Source organism: Anopheles maculipalpis, chromosome 2RL, assembly GCF_943734695.1.
Source record: "Anopheles maculipalpis chromosome 2RL, idAnoMacuDA_375_x, whole genome shotgun sequence".
NCBI lineage: Eukaryota > Metazoa > Arthropoda > Insecta > Diptera > Culicidae > Anopheles > Anopheles maculipalpis.
Genome location: NC_064871.1, coordinates 26,407,817 through 26,430,002, shown reverse-complemented (window position 1 = coordinate 26,430,002; position 22,186 = coordinate 26,407,817). Strand labels below are relative to the sequence as shown.

Sequence of the window (22,186 nt, the reverse complement as noted above, 5' to 3'; positions counted from 1 at the left end):
CACTCCTGATGCAGCCCAACCAAAAACTCCATACCGACGTTCGGGTCGCTTTTTTTCCCCCCATCCCCCCACCTCAGACGATTTGCCAGAAGCGCAGCTATAGAGGAGAGGCCAAACTTTGGGTGGCTCTTAAACGCTAGCAACCGCAACCGCGCTCTGCGGACTTCGGTTTACTTAAAAAAAAAAATCCGGGTATGTGTGAAATTGGTTTGTTGAAGCACAGGGAAGCTAAAATACACAGCAACAACAACACGCACAGGAATGTTTTCGAAATGCTTGTGCTTGTGAGGTTTTTTTTTTCTTTGCACGTTTTGCCCTCGAGAGCTTTGGCAACTTTTAGCTGGTTTTGTTGCTGAACATTATTGAGTATCCTCCAATTGTATGATAAAATTGCATAATCAATAGATTTTTTTCGTGCAATTCTGGGTGTAGTAGATTTTTCTTGTTACACTTGCTATACTGAAAGTGTAGCAGGAGCAGTTGGGAGGTTTTCACACGGTTGTGCCGGGATTCAAATCCCATTCGAATTGTACTTCCGTAGAAGAGTTGTGCGTTCTGGAATAAACCTGGCAGGTTCGTTCCTTGCCTTAAAAGGAACGATCGGAACTGGGGTCGAAATTTTGAATCTGGCAGGTTCAAAGCTAAAGGAAAGAAACTAACTAAAGTAAAGCATTAGGCGAAAGGAACGATCAAAGCAAAAGGAACGAACCAGACGAAAGGAACGATCATGACTAAAAAAAAAGAAACTAGAGTTGTTGGTGCCAGGTTCGTTCCATTGAGAGACGAATGTAGAATGTAGTCTCTAAGACACAAAGCCTCTATAAATAAACGAAAAAAATCGTTCCGTTCCTTTTCCAAAAAGACCCAGTTCCGTTCCGTACCTTTTTTCCGGAACTTTCTCATCACTATTCCGTAGTAAGGACTGACTTTCCAATTACGTGGTATCTATAAGACTATTTAGTCATTAGATGTCCGGCGTAACCTAGCAGGTCAACTGAAAAAGAAGAAAAAGCCGAACATAACTGTGGCGCACAATTGCCGAGCATCAGTCATTGGGCATAAAGAAGCATAAAGAAGTCATTGGGTGCCAAATCCCATAGCCCTTATGGGCGGATGTCCCATCAATTCGCCGTTTTGACCGATCGAATAAGCGATGGTTTGCGCCGATATGTGAGAGCTAGCATTGTCATGGTGAAGAATGATTCGTCGTCTGTTGTTCGTTTTTCGAATTTCTCCCAAGACTTCTGGCAAACAAATTGTGGTGTACCATTCAGAATTGACCCGTCCTACGTTCTTGCAGTGGAACAGTCGCCACGTGATCGTTTTTGCCGAAGAAACAGGCAACCAATTGATTCGAAGTGCTTCTTCCACGGATAACTTTCGTTGGATTTGGCTCGAGGTTGAAGGTTCCACATTGACCAATTGTTGTTTTGTTTCGGGCTCATACGCATAGATCCATGATTCGTCACCTGTGACGATCACCTGTGAACATCTTTTGAAGCACTATGATCGTATTTTTCAACATTTAGTTGTACCAATCGACACGAGAGCCTATTTTTAAGCGATTGTCAACATGTGCGGGATCCAACGACAACAAAAACTGTGTTTATGCTGGTGTAAGAAATGTCCAAAGATGCATCTATCTCACAGTATGTTACATGACGATCCTGTGCAATTAGATCTCGAACGGCATCAATGTTCTCAGGCACAACGGCTGATTTTGGGCGACCTTCTCGAAATTCGTAATTGAGCGAGCGTCGGCCACGATTAAATTCATTACACCAGTTTTTAACAGTGCTATAGGATGATGCTTCATCGCCAGACAACGATTTGAGTTCTTCAAAGCAGTCTTGTCTTTGATAGTCCACGTCGAAAGTTGTGAAAAATTATTGCACAAACATGTTCACGGGTCAAACACTTCTTGTGGCCTAGGCCAGAAATATATGCAGCAGCCCACGTATACAGTTTTTCAATTCCCGTTATGGAATAGTAGAATCACTTCCCTGCCACACAATAATCATCAATTTGAATAATTTTATTATACTGATCAAAATCCTGTAACTTGCCTAAGAAAGAACAGAATGTGCTTTCACTCTATATGTAATTATTAACTGCTTTCCCTCCAACTCAAGGAATGTCTCGACAGGTAGCTTGAAAGCAATAATTAAAATTTATGCAACAACTCAACGCGCAATAAAATTTGCTTAAATTCTCTACATCCGTAAAACGTTCATCAAAATTTTGTCCATGTACATATACAATTGAAGTTAGCCTTAGACCTTGCGATCTTCGTTGGGCCTTCTTCCGATAGAGGGTTGACAAACCAATTTTACTAGTCTTACATAGTGAACTTTGTTGAGGATCTCCTCAATCGACGTCACGCTCTCCGTCATAACGATTTATTCGAAGCCGCTCTTAGTGCTTCTTATTCTGAGTGGTTATTATATTTGGACGGCTTTATCTTCTATATTTGGATTGAATTTTTATACCAATCTGCCCTTCTATTACTAATAATCTTAACCGTTTAAGGCAGAAAAGCGAGACAATATAGCCTTGATGTTCCTCTTCATTTTCTGATGAATTATTTAACTCATAACCATTATAATCGATCGTCAAGATGCGTTGCGCCTTAATCTTTTCAACATCTTCACTCAGCAATATACATATATATTGCTTATATTGCTTATATTAATTTATATTGCTCTAATATTTCACCTGTAAATGAAGCAAAGAGCAATGAGTGCTAATTGCAGAACCTCTAAGGAACAGACACACACACAGGGCCATCCAATAAAAAGTCGTGACAATCCATCGACAGCAAACAAATTTCAAACTTTTAAATTTAAATCTACAGTATGAAAACAGTGTATTATAAAAAATTGAATGCCTTGGTGCTCTTGATGACTCCCTGATTGACATTGACTGATAATCTATTTCTTTACATTTTTTTTTATATTACAGAAGATCGCGCAATACCATCGCAGCCCTCAGTGAACCGGAAGCAAACACCTTTCAACAACAGGCTTTCCTTTGGTTGGTGCTCTGATTAAGCCCCTCTTTACTCAGTTCATCCACAGTGCGGGTTGGAAAAGGACACGGGGAAAACTCAACCAGAAAACAGCAACAACAACAAAAAACCCCTAGTACACAATGGGTACTAGGAACGCGCGTGTACATACAGTTTTAGTGGATAAGCTTTTAGCGTAGCTCAGGTTTTGATATGCAGGAGAAACAGCCTTAGCATAAAGTGACTCCTTGAGGAACGTTTTCTTTACGCATACACGGCACGTGTACACGTGTGCCACAGACACGGATACACACACACGCGCGCACATCCAGTAATTATTTCTTCCGTGGTTGGTTGTAGTTTTGTTTTTTAAGTTTTAATGTTAACATAAACCTACGATATCGTTTAGCGATGATAAGTAGAAAGGTCGCAAAGAGGATGTAAAAGGACAATCGAGAATATCACATCGGAGATTGATATGTGTAGTGGCGGTGAATAAAAAAAGCGTACCAAAGATTTTAGGGCGAAAAGAAGCAAGTTTTAATGGAGCCACCTTTTGCGTGCTTATGTGTGTTGCTTCCAGGCGAAAGTTAGTCAGACGGCTTTCATCATAAGCCCCCATGTGTCATGTGCAAATGTGATCTCGATCTCGTGCGTGTATGTGTGTGTTGTGTGTGCGTTTGTTTTAGAGCTAGCTTGTAAAGCTAATAACGATTAGGAAAGTGCTTAGCTTTTAAGTTTTGTTTTTACGGCTTTTTTTTCTTAAATCCCTATATTCACTTACAACATTCAGTGGCAATAGAAAGAAGAAATATAAAGAATATGAAAGACCGTTGAAGGGTAATACACAATTTCATAAAACCATAGTGCAATAGATAGGCAGATAGAAGGGAGGAACCATGGAAGGCAGCAGTAATAACCTCAGTAAATGATAACAAACATTACACAAGCAAAACCAGAAAAACCCTACACAACAATACAACAGAATCATATCAAAACTGAAATGGAACGAAGGAAGCTGTATTCAAAAAAATAGGAGAAGAAAATTTAAACAAAGCTGACAACAAAATATGCACGTAAGAAATTTTCATTTACGTTTTCTTATTTGTGTTTTAGCTCCTCAACCAAATTGCATTGCTGTTATGAGGAAAAGGTTTTGGTAAGCAGTTAATTGAAAAGAAGCACACAAATGCCCACCGTTTTGAAACGTGGAGAAAGGAAACGCAAACAAATTATGGATGGGATCAGTAGCCGGATCTTGGCGATAAGTCACTTACCACAACCGACAAGTCTATCCATCAATATCCATCGAGAAAAAGCACAAAATCTACTGTATCTTGTTTGTGCTGCCGTCTTCGTTTCATCTTTATATCTCCGTTACATTAACGCCTTCCTTCCAACGTTCCGCAAACACATGGAACTTTACGAATGAGGTTAACTTAGTTATGTGTTATGTTCACTCCCTCACTAACTTACTTGCGAAAAGATTATTGTTCCCTTAATGGAACGTGGGGACTGTATTGCTGGGCATTAAAACAAATCCCCACGCCCATTCTCAAGCAAGAAGGAGTAGATCATCCTCGTGCGTGAAATGATAACCAGTTTATTCTGTACAATACTCTTCTTTTTCGATACAAAACGGACTGAAAAAAAGTGGGGAAAATGCCATGTTGCGAAATGGGAAAATAAGTACTAATTCTTGAGCTTTTATTTTCTAGAAAGGAGAGCAGTGAATTTATGTTAAGTTTAAGGCGAAACTAAGGGGAAAACCATCAGCATATTCAGTTGTCTAGGAAACGGTGACAAGTGTGGTAGAAAACGATACAAATCACATTCACCTCTAAAACGATCGTAGTTGGCAGGCTTATTTCTGTTGAGGTGTAGAGCGTGCTTAAGGTTCCAGTTACTACTTTTTTTTATTTATTTTTTAATCAAAATACATGAAAACATGTATACATACAACGCATTCAAATTGTTTAAAGAGGGAAAAATCGTTGCAAAACAAAAAAATAACAGATCTAGAAGAACCCACAATCCTGTAAATCTGTAAAGAGTGAATAGCACACGAATGTAAGGACGAGCGGATACAAAAAAATTAACCAAAAGCAAATAACAACCAAACGAAACAGCAAGAAAACAAAACAGGTGCATTTTCCCATCTATCGTTTTCCCGCCCATATTTGTATGTAGTGTTACTAATGTATTAAAAAAAACGCAAAAAGTGATTAAATCAGACGAGAGGGGCGCGAACGAGAGGCAGCAAAGAGCCGTTAAATTTTAAGTGAAAATACGAATGTCATAAACGCGAAAGCGCAGGCCATTTGTACAGTTCGGAGTGCATTTTCTTAGCGTTTAAAAAGTGTTTCAGACGAAAAAGAGGGGGGTTGGGAGGAAAAGAAGAGAAGAAAATGTAAAAACCACCACCAACACCACCCACTCCGGAACAGACACACCACGTTGTACCGCGTAACGAATGCGCAGAAAAAACAAAGATTATATTATGATATAAAGAAAATAAATTCTTACCCGTAACCGATTGAAGGTACAGCAGAAATGCAGTGGAGTAACATGTAGTTTTTATAAAATTAATTTATTGGTTATTAAGAAAGAGATAAAAAAATCAAATTTGTCCAGAAGCCCTTACCATTGTGCGGTATGGTAAGGCGGTGAGAAAAGTAACATCGGCTGCGTCCATTGTCACGCACGCAGCCACTGTGGTGAAATTGGTGAGTATGCAATTCGAATTTCCCCAACGCATTGTAGCGTAGCGTTTTCCATCACAAGATTTTGTTTTCCACAAAAAAACTCAGCAGGGGAGGGTGGAGGGATCGGCGTGTCGAAAGACACATCCAAGGTTATGCGGTGCGTTCCGATCGGACCAGGAATGACCGAGTTATCGTAGATTTTCCACCGAAAAACCACTTTTCCGTGGAATAACTGGGCGGGGAGTCAAGGAATCGGGTTGAGGTGTTCTACAAAAAGATGCGCGGCTCAAAGACGCATCAAACAGTATGCCGGACACCAGGATCGAACCAGGAATGGCCGAGTTATCGCCGATTTTCCACGGGAAATGAGAATGAAAAACTAGAAACTGAAGTATAAACTTAAAATAGTACGGAAAAATATTCGTCATCTCGGATAGAAAAATATTTCTGGCTAATTTTAAAATATCCATTTGCTACCTCTTCGGATTCATGCTCTCCTGTTACTTCTGGTCGAATATTGTCGCATCAAAATTTGGTCGGTTTTGGCCGAAAATTTGGCACCAGGAACAACTTGTAGTAACAGGAGAGCATCCAAACTAGGAGGAAACCGGGTCAGATTTGCTGCGCTGGTTAGTCCCTTGCTACATAGAGGGCGCCACATATCAAAGTGTGAAATGTTTCATATTTTCATTGGTGCTTAGTACATTGACAGATAGAGGGCGCTAAAATCAAAAAAGAGATGCAGAAACTTTTCGTCAATTAAAGCGCCATCTATTTGCGAAAGTACCAAGCGAAATGGAAATTTTGAAACATTTCACACCTGACATATAGCGCCATCTATTTGTAAAGGTATTAAGCACAGCAGCATTTCTGAAACTGCTACCTTCTAGTTTGGATGCTCTCCTGTTATTACAAATCGTTTTTGGTAAGAAATTTGTGCCAAAATTCGAAAATATTTTTGCGGCAAAATTCGAACGGGGGCTGGTATCCGCCGAAAATTTCCAAATCCAAGCTTAAAATCCAAAATCAGTTTTAAAATCCCGGGTCCAAATTAAAAGTTGAATTCCAAACTTAAGATTTCCAACAAAAATTTTAAATTGACTTTGGATTTTAAAACAGATTTTGGAAATTTTCGGCCTATCCGAACTACCTGCTTGAAAGCATGTTCTCCTGTTACTGCCAGTCGCTCCTGGTGGCAGATTTTCGGTCAAAACCGACCCAATTTCATGCGGCAAAATTCGACCAGGAGTAACAGGAGAGCATGAATCCGAGGAGGTAGCAAATGGAAATTTTAAAACTGGATTGGAAAATAATTTCTTTCCGACAAGACAAATATTTTTCCGGCACAATTTAACTTTTTCCTCAATTTCAAGTTTTTTATTCTCATTTTGGTTTCTTTCTTTAAAATACTTTTTAAAAAATCTCCACAACGTGTTTTTCGATATTAAGGGACACTAAAGAGGATTTTAAAGAAACTCCCGGAAAATTCTGCCAGCAGCATTTCCGTGGAAAATCGGCGATAACTCGGCCATTCCTGGTTCGATCAGGACGTACTGCATACCATTTGATGCATCTTTGAGCCGCGCACCTTTTTGTAGAACACCTCAACCCGATCCCTCCGCTCCCCGCTCAGTTATTCCGGAAAAACCAAAACATTCCCGTGGAAAATCGGCGATAACTCAGCCAATCCGTGTCCGATCCTGGCGTCCGGCATACCATTTGATGCGTCTTTGGGCCGCTCACTTTTTTGTAGAACACCTCAACGCGATCCCTCCACTCCCCGCCCAGTTATTCCGGAAAAACCAAAACATTCCCGTGGAAAATCGGCGATAACTCAGCCAATCCATGTCCGATCCTGGCGTCCGGCATACCATTTGATACATCTTTGAGTCGCACGCCTTTTTGTAGAACACCTCAACGCGATCTCTCCACTCCCCGCCCAGTTATTCCGGAAAAACCAAAACATTCCCGTGGAAAATCGGCGATAACTCGGTCAATACTTGTCCGATTCTAACGTCCGGCATACTGTTTGATACATCTTTGAGCCGCGCACTTTTTTGTAGAACACCTCAACGCGATCCCTCCACTCCCCGCCCAGTTATTCCGGAAAAACCAAAACATTCCCGTGGAAAATCGGCGATAACTCAGCCAATCCGTGTCCGATCCTGGCGTCCGGCATACCATTTGATGCGTCTTTGGGCCGCTCACTTTTTTGTAGAACACCTCAACGCGATCCCTCCACTCCCCGCCCAGTTATTCCGGAAAAACCAAAACATTCCCGTGGAAAATCGGCGATAACTCAGCCAATCCATGTCCGATCCTGGCGTCCGGCATACCATTTGATACATCTTTGAGTCGCACGCCTTTTTGTAGAACACCTCAACGCGATCTCTCCACTCCCCGCCCAGTTATTCCGGAAAAACCAAAACATTCCCGTGGAAAATCGGCGATAACTCGGTCAATACTTGTCCGATTCTAACGTCCGGCATACTGTTTGATACATCTTTGAGCCGCGCACTTTTTTGTAGAACACCTCAACGTGATCCCTCCACTCCCCGCCCAGTTATTCCGGAAAAACCAAAACATTCCCGTGGAAAATCGGCGATAACTCGGCCATTCCTTGTCCGACCCTGGCGTCCGGCATACCGTTGGATGCGTCTTTGAGCCGCGCACTTTTTTGTAGAACACCTCAACGCGATCCCTCCACTCCCCACCCAGTTATTCCGGAAAAACCAAAACATTCCCGTGGAAAATCGGCGATAACTCGGCCATTCCTTGTCCGATTCTGGCGTCCGGCATACCGTTGGATGCGTCTTTGAGCCGCGCACCTTTTTGTAGAAAACCTCAACGCGATCCCTCCGCTCCTCGCTCAGTTATTACGAAAAAACCAAAACATTCCCGTGAAAAATCGGTGATAACTCGGTCACTCCTGGTCCGATTCTGGCGTCCGGCATACCGTTTGATACATCTTTGAGCCACGCACTTTTTTGTGGAACACCTCAACCCGATCCCTCCACCCCCCGTCCAGTTATTTCGCAAAAACCAAAACATTCCCGTGGAAAATCGGTGATAACTCGGTCACTCCTGATCCGATTCACATATTTTACTGCCAAACGGAATGCAAATTATAATGAAAATTTTGTTTCTCATTATTTTTTTAAAGTTTTCTTCTTCATGGGGCTTTGCGACCTTCTAATATCACGTCGGTCATCGAATGGCTTACTAGACTTGTCGATACCACGTAGTTGGATAGTTAGTCCTCACTGGGGAGGAACGGTCCGGCTGGGAATTGATCGCTTCCTGCAGTGTAAAGAGCTTATTATTAGAATTATTATTAGATTATTAGAAGGGATAGTTGGAAGCTACCAGGCAAAGCTAGGCTTGCTAAAATTAGAAAGCTCAGCAACATAAGACAACAAATTACAAACATTTAATAATATTATAACAATCGTAATAAGAAATACAAAATAAATGTCGGTCCTTACGGTCCGAAGGGTTGGTCATGTCAGTAGAAGGGCATGCCAGTTCATAAAGTTGCTTTAGATAAGAGTCCAATTATCTATGGGGCGGATATTCCTATAAGTGGACTGAGCGACCACGTGGGGCCACCACCTCGAATGGGGTCCTGAGCTGAGGGATGCCTCGTCGACCAGGAGATGGTACCTGTGGAACAGAAACACACCAACTCCACCCTGTCAGCACTTTTGATAAAGCCCCGCTAGTGCATGGTGTTGGGTCCCAATATCCCTTCCGCCTCCTAACTCCTTGATCTGCCACTGCATCGATCTCCCAAGGGCCTCAAAAACCATTGCCGCTTCCGGCTTCGGAAGAGCAAAATCTGCCTCGGAACTATCTCATAGTGAAATGAAACCTGCAGTGATTGGAAAGAAATTTCTGTACCAAGTAAAGATCGCTAAACGATCGTTCACGTCTTTTTGCAACGATTTAAAAAAATTCAATATCTTTACATAAATCCAGGAAACAATTCCTTGACTAGTGGACACTAATCGCTAATGGACACATTTTCCAACTCAATATTCTCTCTCTTTCCCTCTGAATCAACATGCTGACTTACTGACTTACTTCATCATTTTCTTCGCACGTACCGGGAAAGTGAGTTTCTTTGCCCACCAGTGAACCAGTTTCATCCCCTGACGTAATAACAAGCGGCTGCCCCCTCCCCGATTGCCAACATCTTCCGGATTACAAACCGGACCAACAGCTTCCACAGGTTAGTTCTTTCGCACTAGTAGCCCACATTTTGCGACCGGAGGAAAACTGGTTTTCCACACTCCACGTTCGTGTGCGTACCGTCAGGAGTGTACTGTCGATAAGGAAGTGAAAGATGGTCGGGTCCGGACGAGCGATAAACGTGCGATGATTGATTGATTAGGGGCAGTTCGCGATGGTGCAGATATGGTAGGAAATTAGTGCTAAACAGATACGAATAATGGTTCCCGGCAATCCGTCTACTACACAATGGCAAACAACAAGTGCTCAGTAATTGTGTTGCCGGCCAACCACAAGTGACATAAGTGGGCGCCACCCAGACTGTTGCGCAATCGTTCGAGGAAGAGCGCCGGCAATGAAACATAAATTTATGATTCAATTTTGTTTGCCCACCCACTCCCCCTTGCCTTCCCAATTACCGCCCCAGCACGATGTACGACGGCACCGCAGGTTCTCATTATTCGATCCTCGCGTGAAAGTCGACTACCCTCTTTTTTTAAAGAGACTAATTTCGCTTAGGGAAATGAACCGATCGCTTTTCTTTATAGTCGGTTTTGCACGATGGTCCCAAGTCCAAGTGCAAGAGCGATCGTGTTGTGTGGGGTGAAGCGAAACATAATGATGGAAGCAAAACAACAACCCTTTCACTATCACCCGGCCCGATCACTGTTATTAGATGGCGAGGAGGATAATTGTACAAGTACAGTGTATTCAAGCCAAGTCTTACGTTTGATAAATTGTGAACTGGAATGATTTTTGCAACTTCCCACAAAAAAATCTAATAGTAAAATGGAGAATATTTGTCAGCGTTTACAATTATTTAATTTAAAACAGGTGTTAGTTACATCTGGCCTTAGAGCGAGTTTGTTGAGGATGTTCCAAAGATGTCAGCAATTTAGAATAAACTAAAACGTTTAATCTAGTTCTTCTTAAGGATGAAAATTTCCTAAAATGTTATAAAAATCATGAGATTCTTCAAATATACAAAAATTTAAATTAAATTTACGGACGGAAGCATGTAAATTAATTACTATGAGCTTAGAGTCTGACGTCTCTGGCTTGAAAAGATCGCCCTGGCTCGGCTGGGTCCGGGGCCATTCATGATGACATGTTTCTATGTTTCTTGTAACTTGATTTTATGTTTCTTATTTACGTTTGTTATGTTTAGTGCAACGGACTACGTGAGGCCGCCTTTAAGCGGGACATCAAACTAAGTGCATAATACATGAATTTAAACACGGATGAAATAGATTAACATAGAGTAAGTACCACGAAAACCACGAATATACCTCAAAGGCGTAGTGCGGGACATATTTGGTAGGTGACAGTCACAAACAACGTTACGGCACATGCTTAAAAACGGAACAGACGGTCGCCAAATCGGGTACGGCGGTCCGCTACGTCGTGCAGCGATGTTCCGTGGAAAGTTGTCGGCAGGACTTATAGGCAAAGGCCCGATAGTAGCACCGGCGAATCGATCCAGATAATCTAGTTCACTGCACAATAGTCCATTCGTCTTACAGCTCGTAAAATTTGCCTTTAAAGTTACTTGGCCATCGTCTTTATTGACACGCATTGAGCCTAGTCTAACCAGTCTAAGAACGCGACCAATTCCTGTCTAATCTGACAGAGAGGATTTTTTTACTAGGACGTCTGTGAGCACTAGAACCAGTAGATTATAGCGGTCGCTGTGCACTACCCGGGCTAGATACGTTGCGGCAGCGTGAATGTAACACGCCGAGATGCTTTGTAGCGAACCTTTTTGGACAATCGGATCGACTCGCCGGGGCTCTACTCTCTCTGCGATTAGACTTTACGTCCCGGCGAGAACCCTCCGAGCTTCGAGACCATTACTAGACGTTGAGAAACGCCGCTCGTTTCGGTTCCTCGGACCCTTTCTTGTTAATGTGTCGTGAATTTAATTTCGTGTCTGAACCGCTATGAGTCCCGTGCACTTTTTAGCGTCTTTGTCTCAGTAAGCCTTCTGTATTTTGTTAACAAGCGATTTCCTCCTTATTCTTTGCATAAGGAATTAATATATCAACAGAACAGAGGATCCAGTTTTTATCTCTCGCTCAATAAAGCACTTCAAATAATCCATGTCACACGACTTCAAACAAGCATGTTCTGTTCTATGGCGCGCAATATGTAAACGCGAAGCAAAACACGTGCAATATCACGTGCTTGCGATGTACAACCCACGGCCGCAAGCTTGCACGCACTGCAAATGAAGACAGTAAAGCAAACAAGAAAATAGAGCCACAAACCTTCTTTTCCATTGCATTGTGTGGTGTGGTAGCAGCGAGAAAAGGAAGGTTAATGGTAAATAGCAAATTATGCATCCCGAAGAAGGTGGTTGCTCGCGCGCATTTACCACTGTTTACCATTAGGAAATCCTAATTACCCTCAGCGTCCTTCCCTTCCATTCGATAAATGGGGAAATGGTTTGGCATGGTTCGCGGAAATCGGAAAAAAGCCTGGCTCACACCATCACCCCCTGTAGTGGTGGTGTGACTGATCGATCGTTCGTGGCCGATAAGACGGTTGGAAGGTTTTGATTAAAAACGATCAGACTGTGAGGACGGAAACGGGCACCCTTTACAGCCCTTTTATAATTCCGTTTTTCTTCCTTCCATTTCCCAAGGAATGCTGTACCGCAGGCAAAAACTGCGGTTGCATTCCATTATTGAGTCCAATATTTCTCTATCTCCAATTTCCTAAATTTACCGACCATCCAGAGAAACAAAAAATGGCACTGTTAAGGTACTGACGGAAAGGAAATGCACTGGGTAGGGAAAAGCGAACATTTTTTTTCCCAGCAATGGAATCCTTCCGTGCCCTATCAGCGCATTACGTAAGGTTGGGCTCTGTTGATCGCGCGAATCGGTCAAAAACTCCCTTTTCCTGCACGCGCACGGCATCATGGTGCACGCAATGTATACACACACATACGGTAGGAAATCGTCGACTCGTTCCATTCTGCAGTTACGCACGAAACCACGCGTTAAGCTGCGAGTGAGCCGAACTTCCACGTGTTGCCGACGAATGGCGCGAAGGAAGCGAATCGGGAATGAAGCATCGGGGATGGTGATGCGATCGCCACCCCTCGGGAACGGTAGTGGGAAAAACTTGATGCTCACACCACTACACACACTTATATATAGCGACTGGTGCGGGTCGGTTAAGCTCGTACTCAGCCAGTGACCGTCGAACGGCCCACAGTGTTCCGTGCACAGTCGAAGATTTCTACCATAAAAGAAGATTTATATTAGTGGAGTGATCAGGATAAATAGTTGAGAATATCGAGTGCCTTCTTTTCACCTGTATCAACCATGGCCAAGAGTACGACCATTTTGTTCCAGTGTTGTCTGGTGTTGCTGCTACCATCTTATTACAGTGTGTTTGCCAAAAAGGAGGACAACAAGCCCGAAGGTCAGTGTCTAGCAAGTGTGTTTTAGTGCTTGGGTGTGTGTATAGTTATATAGGATGTTAATAGGTTAAAATCGCTTAGAAATGGCCGATCATTTAAGATCCGTTTGGAGGATGACTCACGGACAGTACAGTAAGTGCGCAACGTCAGCGTGTAACGGGTTCTTCGCCCATCCGCTATCCGATCGTCATCAGTGCGTGCGAGAGCTTCTTTAGAGCTTTTGTGTAACCACGTAACACCACAATATGTACACACCCGACCCCATGGTCAGGTGGGGTAGTTCACCTGGAGAAGAATCAACCACCTGGAACCGGTTGTACGATTCACTTTCTCGCATGTGTTGGTGTTCTTCTTTCGCGATCAGCGCTGTGCCTTCCTATGTATTCTAGTTCTGTCAATGCTTTATGTTGTGAATTTTTTGGTCATAAAAATATCGCGAAATAAGCTCTAAAGTCATCAAAGTCTTGTAAGAATCTGCAAAGTTATGATCACATGAGTTGCCGGTTTTTAAGTCAGTATGAAATAACAATGCTGATTTGTGTTCTAGGGTGGTCTATACCAAGACTTCCTACAAGCAAGGATGACTCTTGAAATTGTAATATTCGTCTCATACTTTAAGCTTTTTAGAGCTTATCCAGACGCCTAAACAGGAAAACAAGATCGAAAAATCATAAAGAAACACGAAAGAGAATTAGTGATCTTCCTCTACCTCGCGCCAGGGCTTTCGCTAAGTTAGAACGAACTCTATGATACAATACCAAACGATCGCACATGGCAGCAAGTCCAGTAAGTCATTAGATGGCCGGCATGATCTGGAAGGTCGTTATGCCAAGAAGATGTAGTAGAAGAAGACATAGTATTCCGTATCGGCTTCTAACAGGACTTGCTAATCAAACCGATCTTCCTTTTAAGAAACATTTAAAATCGTTACAAGGCATTGACTGAGACTTTTCACCTCCATTGTTAACATATCTTGATAGCTTCTTCCTGTATCACAATTTTCTAATAAATCTACCATTAATTCTATCTTTCCCCTTCCAGAAAGCCTTTTCGAGCAGGATTTGGGTGATCAGTTCAAGATAGACGCCTCCACGCAAGGTCTGCAAAAGGTGAACCTACGGTGCGGTGCCGACTCGATGCGCATCGAGCTAAAAACGGAAGAGGACTTCCAGGGCGTAATGTACACACGGGGCAGCTACTACAAGCAAACGAAACCATGCTTCGTCAAACCGGAACGTGCCGGCCGTACGCTGGAGATGAAGTTCGATCTCGACCAGTGCCAGACGGTGAACAATGGTGAGGTTTACTCGAACATTGTCGTCGTGCAGCACGATCCGGACATCGTAACGCCCGGTGATGCCGCGTTCGCGGTCGAGTGTGACTTCCGGAAGCCGCGTGGTGTAACGGTTAGCTCGGAGATTCAGGCCCGGGATAGGTAATTATTATGAAGGCCGCTTCGCACTTCATACTGAACTGTCATTAGAAGAGTATTCTTTGACTTTGGGAGGTTCAGTTTTATAGGAGTTTAAAGCTGTTTGTTCCATACTTGTTATTTAGTTTTAGTAAGTTAGCACATTGTTACAGAGTTGCTTGTTTTTTGTTTTTCCATTTTCCACCCATGAACACCACACACCCTTGCACCCACATACGTACAACCACATAGTGAGGGGGACGCAACACCGACACCATCGTCACGCATTACACTCACCAGTCCGGATCCGTCGGCAAACACACAAACACCGAACGAACACAACTCGGTCCACAGTGCGTCCGGTTCGGTAACGTTTGTGCCGAGTCGTTTCCGCAATGGGTCCCAGATACCGGAACAGCGAGTCCGTGGGACGGTCGAAACGGTCGAAATTCCACTACACACAACACAAGAAGAAAAACAAAATCAAGAGGAAAATCGCGATGAGTTGTAATGTGTGAGGGAAGCACCGTGTATACGCGTAATTTTGGAAAATAATTTATTAAAACTCTTCTTTGACTCCTCCAACACTAATCAGCACTTCCCCAACGATTCTAGAGATTCCAATTTTAACCTGTATATGTCTCAATTTCATGTCTACCCCCGCAGCCTTGAAACGGCGAAAACTAACGCAACCGCTTCCTATCCACCCAGCGAATAAACCGCTAATCGGATCTACGTCTCCTATACTAACCGATGCAACAGCTTCCTGTACTACCCAGTAATAAGTTCCTTCTTCGGACAACTGATTCTAACAATCCTTTAGCCTTAAAAAAGAGAGTTAAATCTTACAAGACAAGTCCTCGGTACGTAAGAGGTATTGGGAGCTGACCAACGACTGTGTACACCGGTTGTTACCACTTCCAAAGCGTCACTGTTCTAAGTGACCGATAAATAGGGAAGGGGTGCCCACAATGGACAATCGAAAATATATTTTATGAATGAATTCAAGTTCCACTGTTTGTACACATTTTTTGAAAGAAAGGAAATTAATTTTAGGTGCAATAATTTTAAAACAAAAGACAATACGGCATTGGACCGTCATAATCAATTGTAAAAAAAAATTAAAACAACTTACGGCGAACATGGTAAATTCACTCAAAAGCAGTAAAATATAAAAAAAAACAGAATAGAGAAGAAAACTATAAAATATAACTTACCTCGTACGGTCCACATGTGCCATCATCCCAACGGTTCGTCGATTTGGAAGATTTCTTATCATCATGTTCTTAAGTCATAGCCGCTACCACTGTACTTACATGAGGCTATCGTTTTTTTTGTATTTTTTTTTTTGTTTGTTTAATTTTTTTATCGCGATTTAACGTTCCATTAGGTTTTAATCATCTTAGCGAAACAACGTAACTTTTTTTTTGTTTTAGTATGCGCTTCGGCTTTAATTTGCACGAAATCCCATCTGTTTGACGGGCTAGAGCTTGCTCAAACTTTTCACAGGCAATTTCTACTACACCCTCCGAGTCCTGTTTTCCCCCATAAAGCACAACTTAATGTCGACATGTTTGCTCGCTTTCCACCATTGAGAAAAAATTTCTCCCAATTCGGGAAAAATAAGCGTTTTAAGGTACACTAGAGCAGAGCGATCTCTATTCTTAACGGCATCGGTGGAAAGTTAAGCGCGTTCGTGTGAAGAAACTAGGGGAACGTTTTCTCGATTTACCACGTCACACATTAATCATTGTATCACCAAATTTACGCGTTATGAGTCTTCTTGATGTGTTGCTACTGCTAGACTGTTTTCGAATCCGATTTCGTTTGAATTCGCAATCTGCCACACCAAGGAAACACACACAAACAGAATATCGTTTCACAATTTTCATTCAATTGTGTGTGTTTTTGTCTCTGTAAATAGAGCCGAAATCATATCATTATTGTACAAAACAAAACAAAAACCTTAATGTTTGAAACACATTCGATTTCTGCAATAAATTGCCTGTGTTTCGGTTCTTCGTAGCGGGGTATATGATGCCTTTGGAAGCTAACATTACTCAAACGGATCATAACTTTAGCCTGTTTTATATTGCATCGATCCATCTTGTTCATACTCATCTCATTGTTGTGTGTAGTGCCGCTCGCATTATATGAAATATTCTTGTATATGTATACGCTAGCTTCTCTATAGTTTTTTGCTTCTTTTCTTTTCTAGATTACCCTATCTATTCACAATGTGGTTGAATTTTCGCTGTTATAACTTTTTTCCACTTTTTCCATTCATTATCCATGGTATCTCTTTCTTTCTGTCTCTCTTCTATTTCTCTTGTTCTACTTTTCTTCGCGCCTGCTACCACCTTTTTGTTATTCAGCACATATTTTACTTGTTCTACAGACTATAATTTTTAAATTATTATCAAATAAGTTTGGTTTTTGCATACCACCACAATGTTTCCACTTTCATTTGCATGCGCTGTTAACAGCCGCTTTCGATCGTTTGTGAATACGAACAGAGCCCAATCAGAACCTACACTAAATCTGCATTATTTAAGTCACGCTTAGTGTTTGAAAGCCATCATTTTTCCTTCATGCATTGCACGGGTGTACACACACACACGCACACATGGACAGAATTGAATGTTGTCCATCGCACAGCTATAACCAAGGAAAATTCCCCAAAACCTTTCGGGAAATAGAAGGTTATAAAAATGCTATGTCAATATTAAATTCTGTCCTTAGGCACACGCCCTTTCCCTCCCTCTCTCTGCATCCTTATTATTCTGGGGAAATTTGGTACAATTTTTGCTCAACACAACACTCGCTCAACACACCAGTCACCATTTTTAATCTTTCGTTTTTCGTACATCATTGAATCCAGCTAAAATTGAATAAACTATTATCTTTCAAAATAAAGAAACGTATATTAAAACAAAAGCCCTAACGCCCCACTAGCAAGGACTGTATATCATCTCTCTGTCTAGGTAGTAAGAAAAGAACGATTGAAATTTAAAAAGTGTAATGAGATAATCGGTAGATCGTCACGGGTGTCGCGCATATTCTGCTCACATCCCACACCGGCACCGTGACGAAAATTTTCCGCGCTCGTTTGATTATTCTACTATAATGCTCTCCAAATGTTTGTGTGTACCTTAGCTTGCTTTTTCTATTAGAGAATATTGTAAGGGGGAAAAAGTACTACAACATGGACCATCACCTTTTTGTAGAACTCTACAGCCAAAGCGAATGTTTTTGGTTTTCTGGCGTTGCAAAAATGGCAATAGAGTTGAAAAGAGTTTTCCTAAGATCCGCGAAACGCCTAATTCTACACATTCGTTCTAATGCTCTCCCTCTATCTGTGTTCTACTTCGTACAGCTGAAGCATTTTTGATTGGATTTTGTTTGTTTGCTAGTTTGTACTTACAACTACATCTTTACAACGGATTTATCGTACCATCGACCAATGCGACCCAGTTTCGCTTTCGTTTATCTCCTTCGACCAAATTTTCTTACGTCGGTGTCGGTGCGCGCCGGTTTTCCATTACAATTGGAAACACGCGGCCACACGGAACCGATATCACACACATGCAAGAAGAAGAAAAAAAGATATAGGTAGCAACAACAACAAGCACGCACCTTTTTTCCCCCTCGTCGAAAGTAAAGATGGAAGAAACTCCCGACTTTCGACTTCGTGTCTCAAAAAGAACACGCGCACACACACACACAAATTTATGGAACGTCTTCGAACGTGTCGTTGCCTGCTGCCTCCATCATCTGCTTGCTTGCCAGTTTACTCGCTAACCAATCCCACCTCCCGCTGGACAGACTGCAGCGGAACATCGGTGGCGAGCATTTCCTGTGCGACGGGTGAATCGTTGGCACTGCTACGATCGATTGGCGTCGATGCTGTATCATCGGGGTCTTCCTTCGCTTCTTCAGCCAACTCTTCTGCCGCTAGCTCGGACGGGACGGATTCGTCACTACGATCTGCTACCAGTTGCTGCTGTTGCTCTACTTCAGCATCTGCCGTTACGTCCTGTTTCGCGTCTTCTAGCGTTGGTGTGACGACGATTTCAGTCTTTTGAGCAGCATCCTCCTCGATGGTTTCCTTTTCCTCCTCGATGCTTTCGTTACTGCTGTCACGCTTGGAGGCTTGCAGTTTGCTGCTGCTGGATGATGATGCCGGTTTCATTAGCTTTGGATCGGTCGCACGGAGTGACTCGGAATCGCCTATACCGTCACCACTGGGACGCAGCACCAGGTAGAGCAGAATGTCGGACAGTGAGATGATGCCGATGACCTTCTTCATCTCGTCCACCACCACTAATCGATGAACTTCGACGCGTACGATGCGCTCCATGATGGTGTAGAGCGTTTCGTCTAGTGTGCAGTGATGTACTCCTTCGAACCACGCGTTTCGATGTTCGTTCGCTTTCTTGAGAGACACATCTAGATCGTTGTACGTTTTCTCAGCAGCCAAGTTCTGGAAATGGGAACGTATTAATTCTTGTACTTCCAAAGGAAACAAGCGAACATCAGCAAGATAACTCACAATTACATCAAACTTGGCATAAATGTCCGTCAAGCGCCCCTCGGAGTCCACCATCGGCAGTGCGGACACGCGCCTATCCACGAACTTGTGCAGCGCCGTAATGATGCTGGTATCCTCTGTGGCCGTTTCGATGTTGTTGTAACTGCCAATGCGTATCTCCCGGAGGGTTTTCTGCATGTACGATGGCTTTGGTAGTTCGTTTATCTGCAAACAAGAAAGTTAACAAATGAGTCGCGTCGTTCCATTAGCCGAGAACAGACTGGCTGGCTGACTGCCTCTTACATATAAAAATAGGAATCTAAGTATCCTCTTGTGAGTCAATATATACAGCACGTTGCCGGTGACCGGATCAATCACAGGCAGCCGATGGATGCGGTTGTGTACCAGCATCTTGATGGCATCGTACAGCGACGCATCTGGACCGATGCTAACGAGCTTTTTCACATCTTCCTGTAGCACTTCTGCAACGGAACACAACAACAAAAACGGCATATTGTAATGCATAAGCTCATGCGCATATATCGAACGCGACAGACTCGAATCGACTTACTTCGCCAAGTGTCCAGCTTGTGCTCCTCCAGCTCGTCCATCGACGCGTTCGGTGATTTGTAATACATTTTTAGAATCTTGATGAAATCGGTGATCGTTAGCATGCCGACAAACTCTTGGCGCTTCGAGTCCCACAACGGTGCCGCTCGGACGCCGTTGTAGACGAGCGCGTAGAACGCCTTCTTCACCAGCAACTGGGTGTCGAACACGACCAGCTTGGCTGAGGTCGGCACCAGATCGTAGCACTTATGAAACCGGAAGAACTTGACAAAAATCTGTGACTCATCTTCCTCTGCAAAAATAGACGCGACAGCAAAAGGCAAATAGTAATTAGTATCGATGAACAAATATTTATATGAAAATTATAACTTATTTCTGCAAACGACTATTTATGACTCTGCTCGGTCGGATTATCCCTTTATCCCATAAATCCTGTCCTTCTTTATGTTTTCACTCTGTCCCGAACCTTTCTTGAGTAGCTCCGCCAGATGCTGCTTCCAGGCGCTCGAGATTGCCTCAAACTCCTTTATGCTCTCCAGCGGATACGTTTCGGTGTTGAAGAAATCGTGGTAGCCGGCCCCCAGAACCAGCCGGCCGGCATAGTTCGAATAGAAATGCAACGTGGGCCATGGCTCCCGGCCGGCAAACCAGCGCCGCCTGCAGCCATAGTTGGAGCGTTTCTTATGGTTACTAATTTTCTTAAAGTTTGGATTCACATAACACACTGCACGGTGGTGGTTCAACGAGGATAAAGACAAGGTAGAGACGTTAGGCAAAAGATTACTACTCGCCAGAAGGTGCAGATTATGGTGTATTACTTGTTGCGGTGTTTGACTTTGTACGAGTGTTGCGAGATGGACATCATTGTTTTAGCGTGGTTAAGCAATTGCAGATTTATCTTTGGAGTGTGTTTCGGTGATATTAAGCAAGTCCTACATTAACATGCATTAAAGACACACACACAAACACGTATATGGTGGTAACACAGCACATTTCATGACGGTGTACAATTGTATGAGAGCAAGAACGATCTTTGTGTATGTTGTGTGACACGAATATAAGATACTTTCTGATTTTGTTTCTAAATCCTCCACTACTACTGCCGTCCGGTTCGGAACAGGAAGCTAGACAGCAGCTGCTGTCCTGGCTAAGACTACTCGCACTGGAACAGGCGGAACTGGTGAGATTGGACGAGATGCTCATATTATGCTGGCTTTGTTCGTTATCCGACATGCTGATGCCGCTCCCGAAGCGACTGAGACTGTTCCAGGTCCCGATGCCGGGATCCATCGGTGGCAGTTAGCGATTGGCTACACGAATTAGCTATACACACAATACACGCACAACTAAGGAAGGGGAAATAAACACCAACGGGGAATTGTGAATACTACAGTGACCAAAGAAAGAAGGGAAGGGCATAGGAGAATAGGTATTTACACACAATCTTAGAATCGAAAAGTATGTAAGGTACATGAACTAGACGCAAAGGAAACTATGCCTTTAAAGCAAAACTATTGACGGCGTCTGCAAGGCGCTAACAACTGACAACTAGTTAATTTTAGATGACTACCGCGAACACAACCCAAGTCTGACCACCTAATCGTTTTAGTGCTAGCGGGACGCGGACCGACTCTCCTCCTGCCGGTCGGTCATAGTTGGTAGGAAGGTCGGTTTGTGTTTTTGCGCACAGCTGACGCTAATTGATGGCATCTAATGAATGTCAGATTCGTTTTCAATTAACATCGGTGTTCCCGTTGCCAAGAAAGGGAAAATGACACAGAATTTTACAACTTCTTAAGTTCTTGAGCAATGTTGGACTAGACCGTTGACAGCGCAATTTTCATATCAATTTAGCAGCTTTACCTCAGAATCTCTTGAATACGAGCCCCTACGGTATTCTCTCTTCATATAACACATTTCTCTACTAAACAGTAACAAGAACTCGTTAAAATCAATGTTCAAATAAGAGCAACGACCTGCTACTGAAAAGATTCTCCTCGTAAATCACCCAGAAGGATTTCCCTCCCAATTTTTTTTTCTTGTGAGCTTCTAAAGTAGTAACGGCTAACTGTCGCCACGTTGTTAACTCTTTTTACCCCTTCTACCTAACAACACACTGCTTTAATTCATACGAACTTCAAGCAATGTGCCGCACACGACAATCGAATAATTAGCAATGGCATCCCCCACACGCCACACCTAAACACGCTAGGCCCCATAATATGATTCAATGGCACACTAAAGAGTCTAGACAATCCTTGCTGGGTATGGCCGTGCTGATCGACACCACCACTTGTGGATT

At 42.9% G+C, this 22,186-nt stretch overlaps 2 protein-coding genes across 2 annotated transcripts in view; one reads left to right on the top strand and one right to left on the bottom strand.

Annotated features, from left to right (window-relative positions):
- The first annotated feature begins 13,274 nt into the window (after positions 1–13,274).
- On the top strand, positions 13,275–15,294 carry LOC126559864 (uncharacterized). Its single transcript, XM_050216037.1, has 3 exons — positions 13,275–13,374; positions 14,414–14,807; positions 15,036–15,294. Exons 1-3 carry the CDS (start codon positions 13,275–13,277, stop codon positions 15,292–15,294), a joined length of 753 nt encoding a protein of 250 aa, XP_050071994.1.
- A 3,279-nt stretch (positions 15,295–18,573) lies between these two features.
- Positions 18,574–22,186, bottom strand: part of LOC126556734 (uncharacterized) — a 42,770-nt gene continuing 39,157 nt past the window's right edge. Inside the window, exons 8-11 of the mRNA XM_050212202.1 lie at positions 19,886–20,176; positions 19,618–19,796; positions 19,336–19,539; positions 18,574–19,266 (exon numbers count right to left, since the gene is read on the bottom strand). Coding sequence (XP_050068159.1) covers positions 18,574–19,266; positions 19,336–19,539; positions 19,618–19,796; positions 19,886–20,176 — 1,367 coding nt within the window. The remainder of the gene's footprint in view (positions 19,267–19,335; positions 19,540–19,617; positions 19,797–19,885; positions 20,177–22,186) is intronic.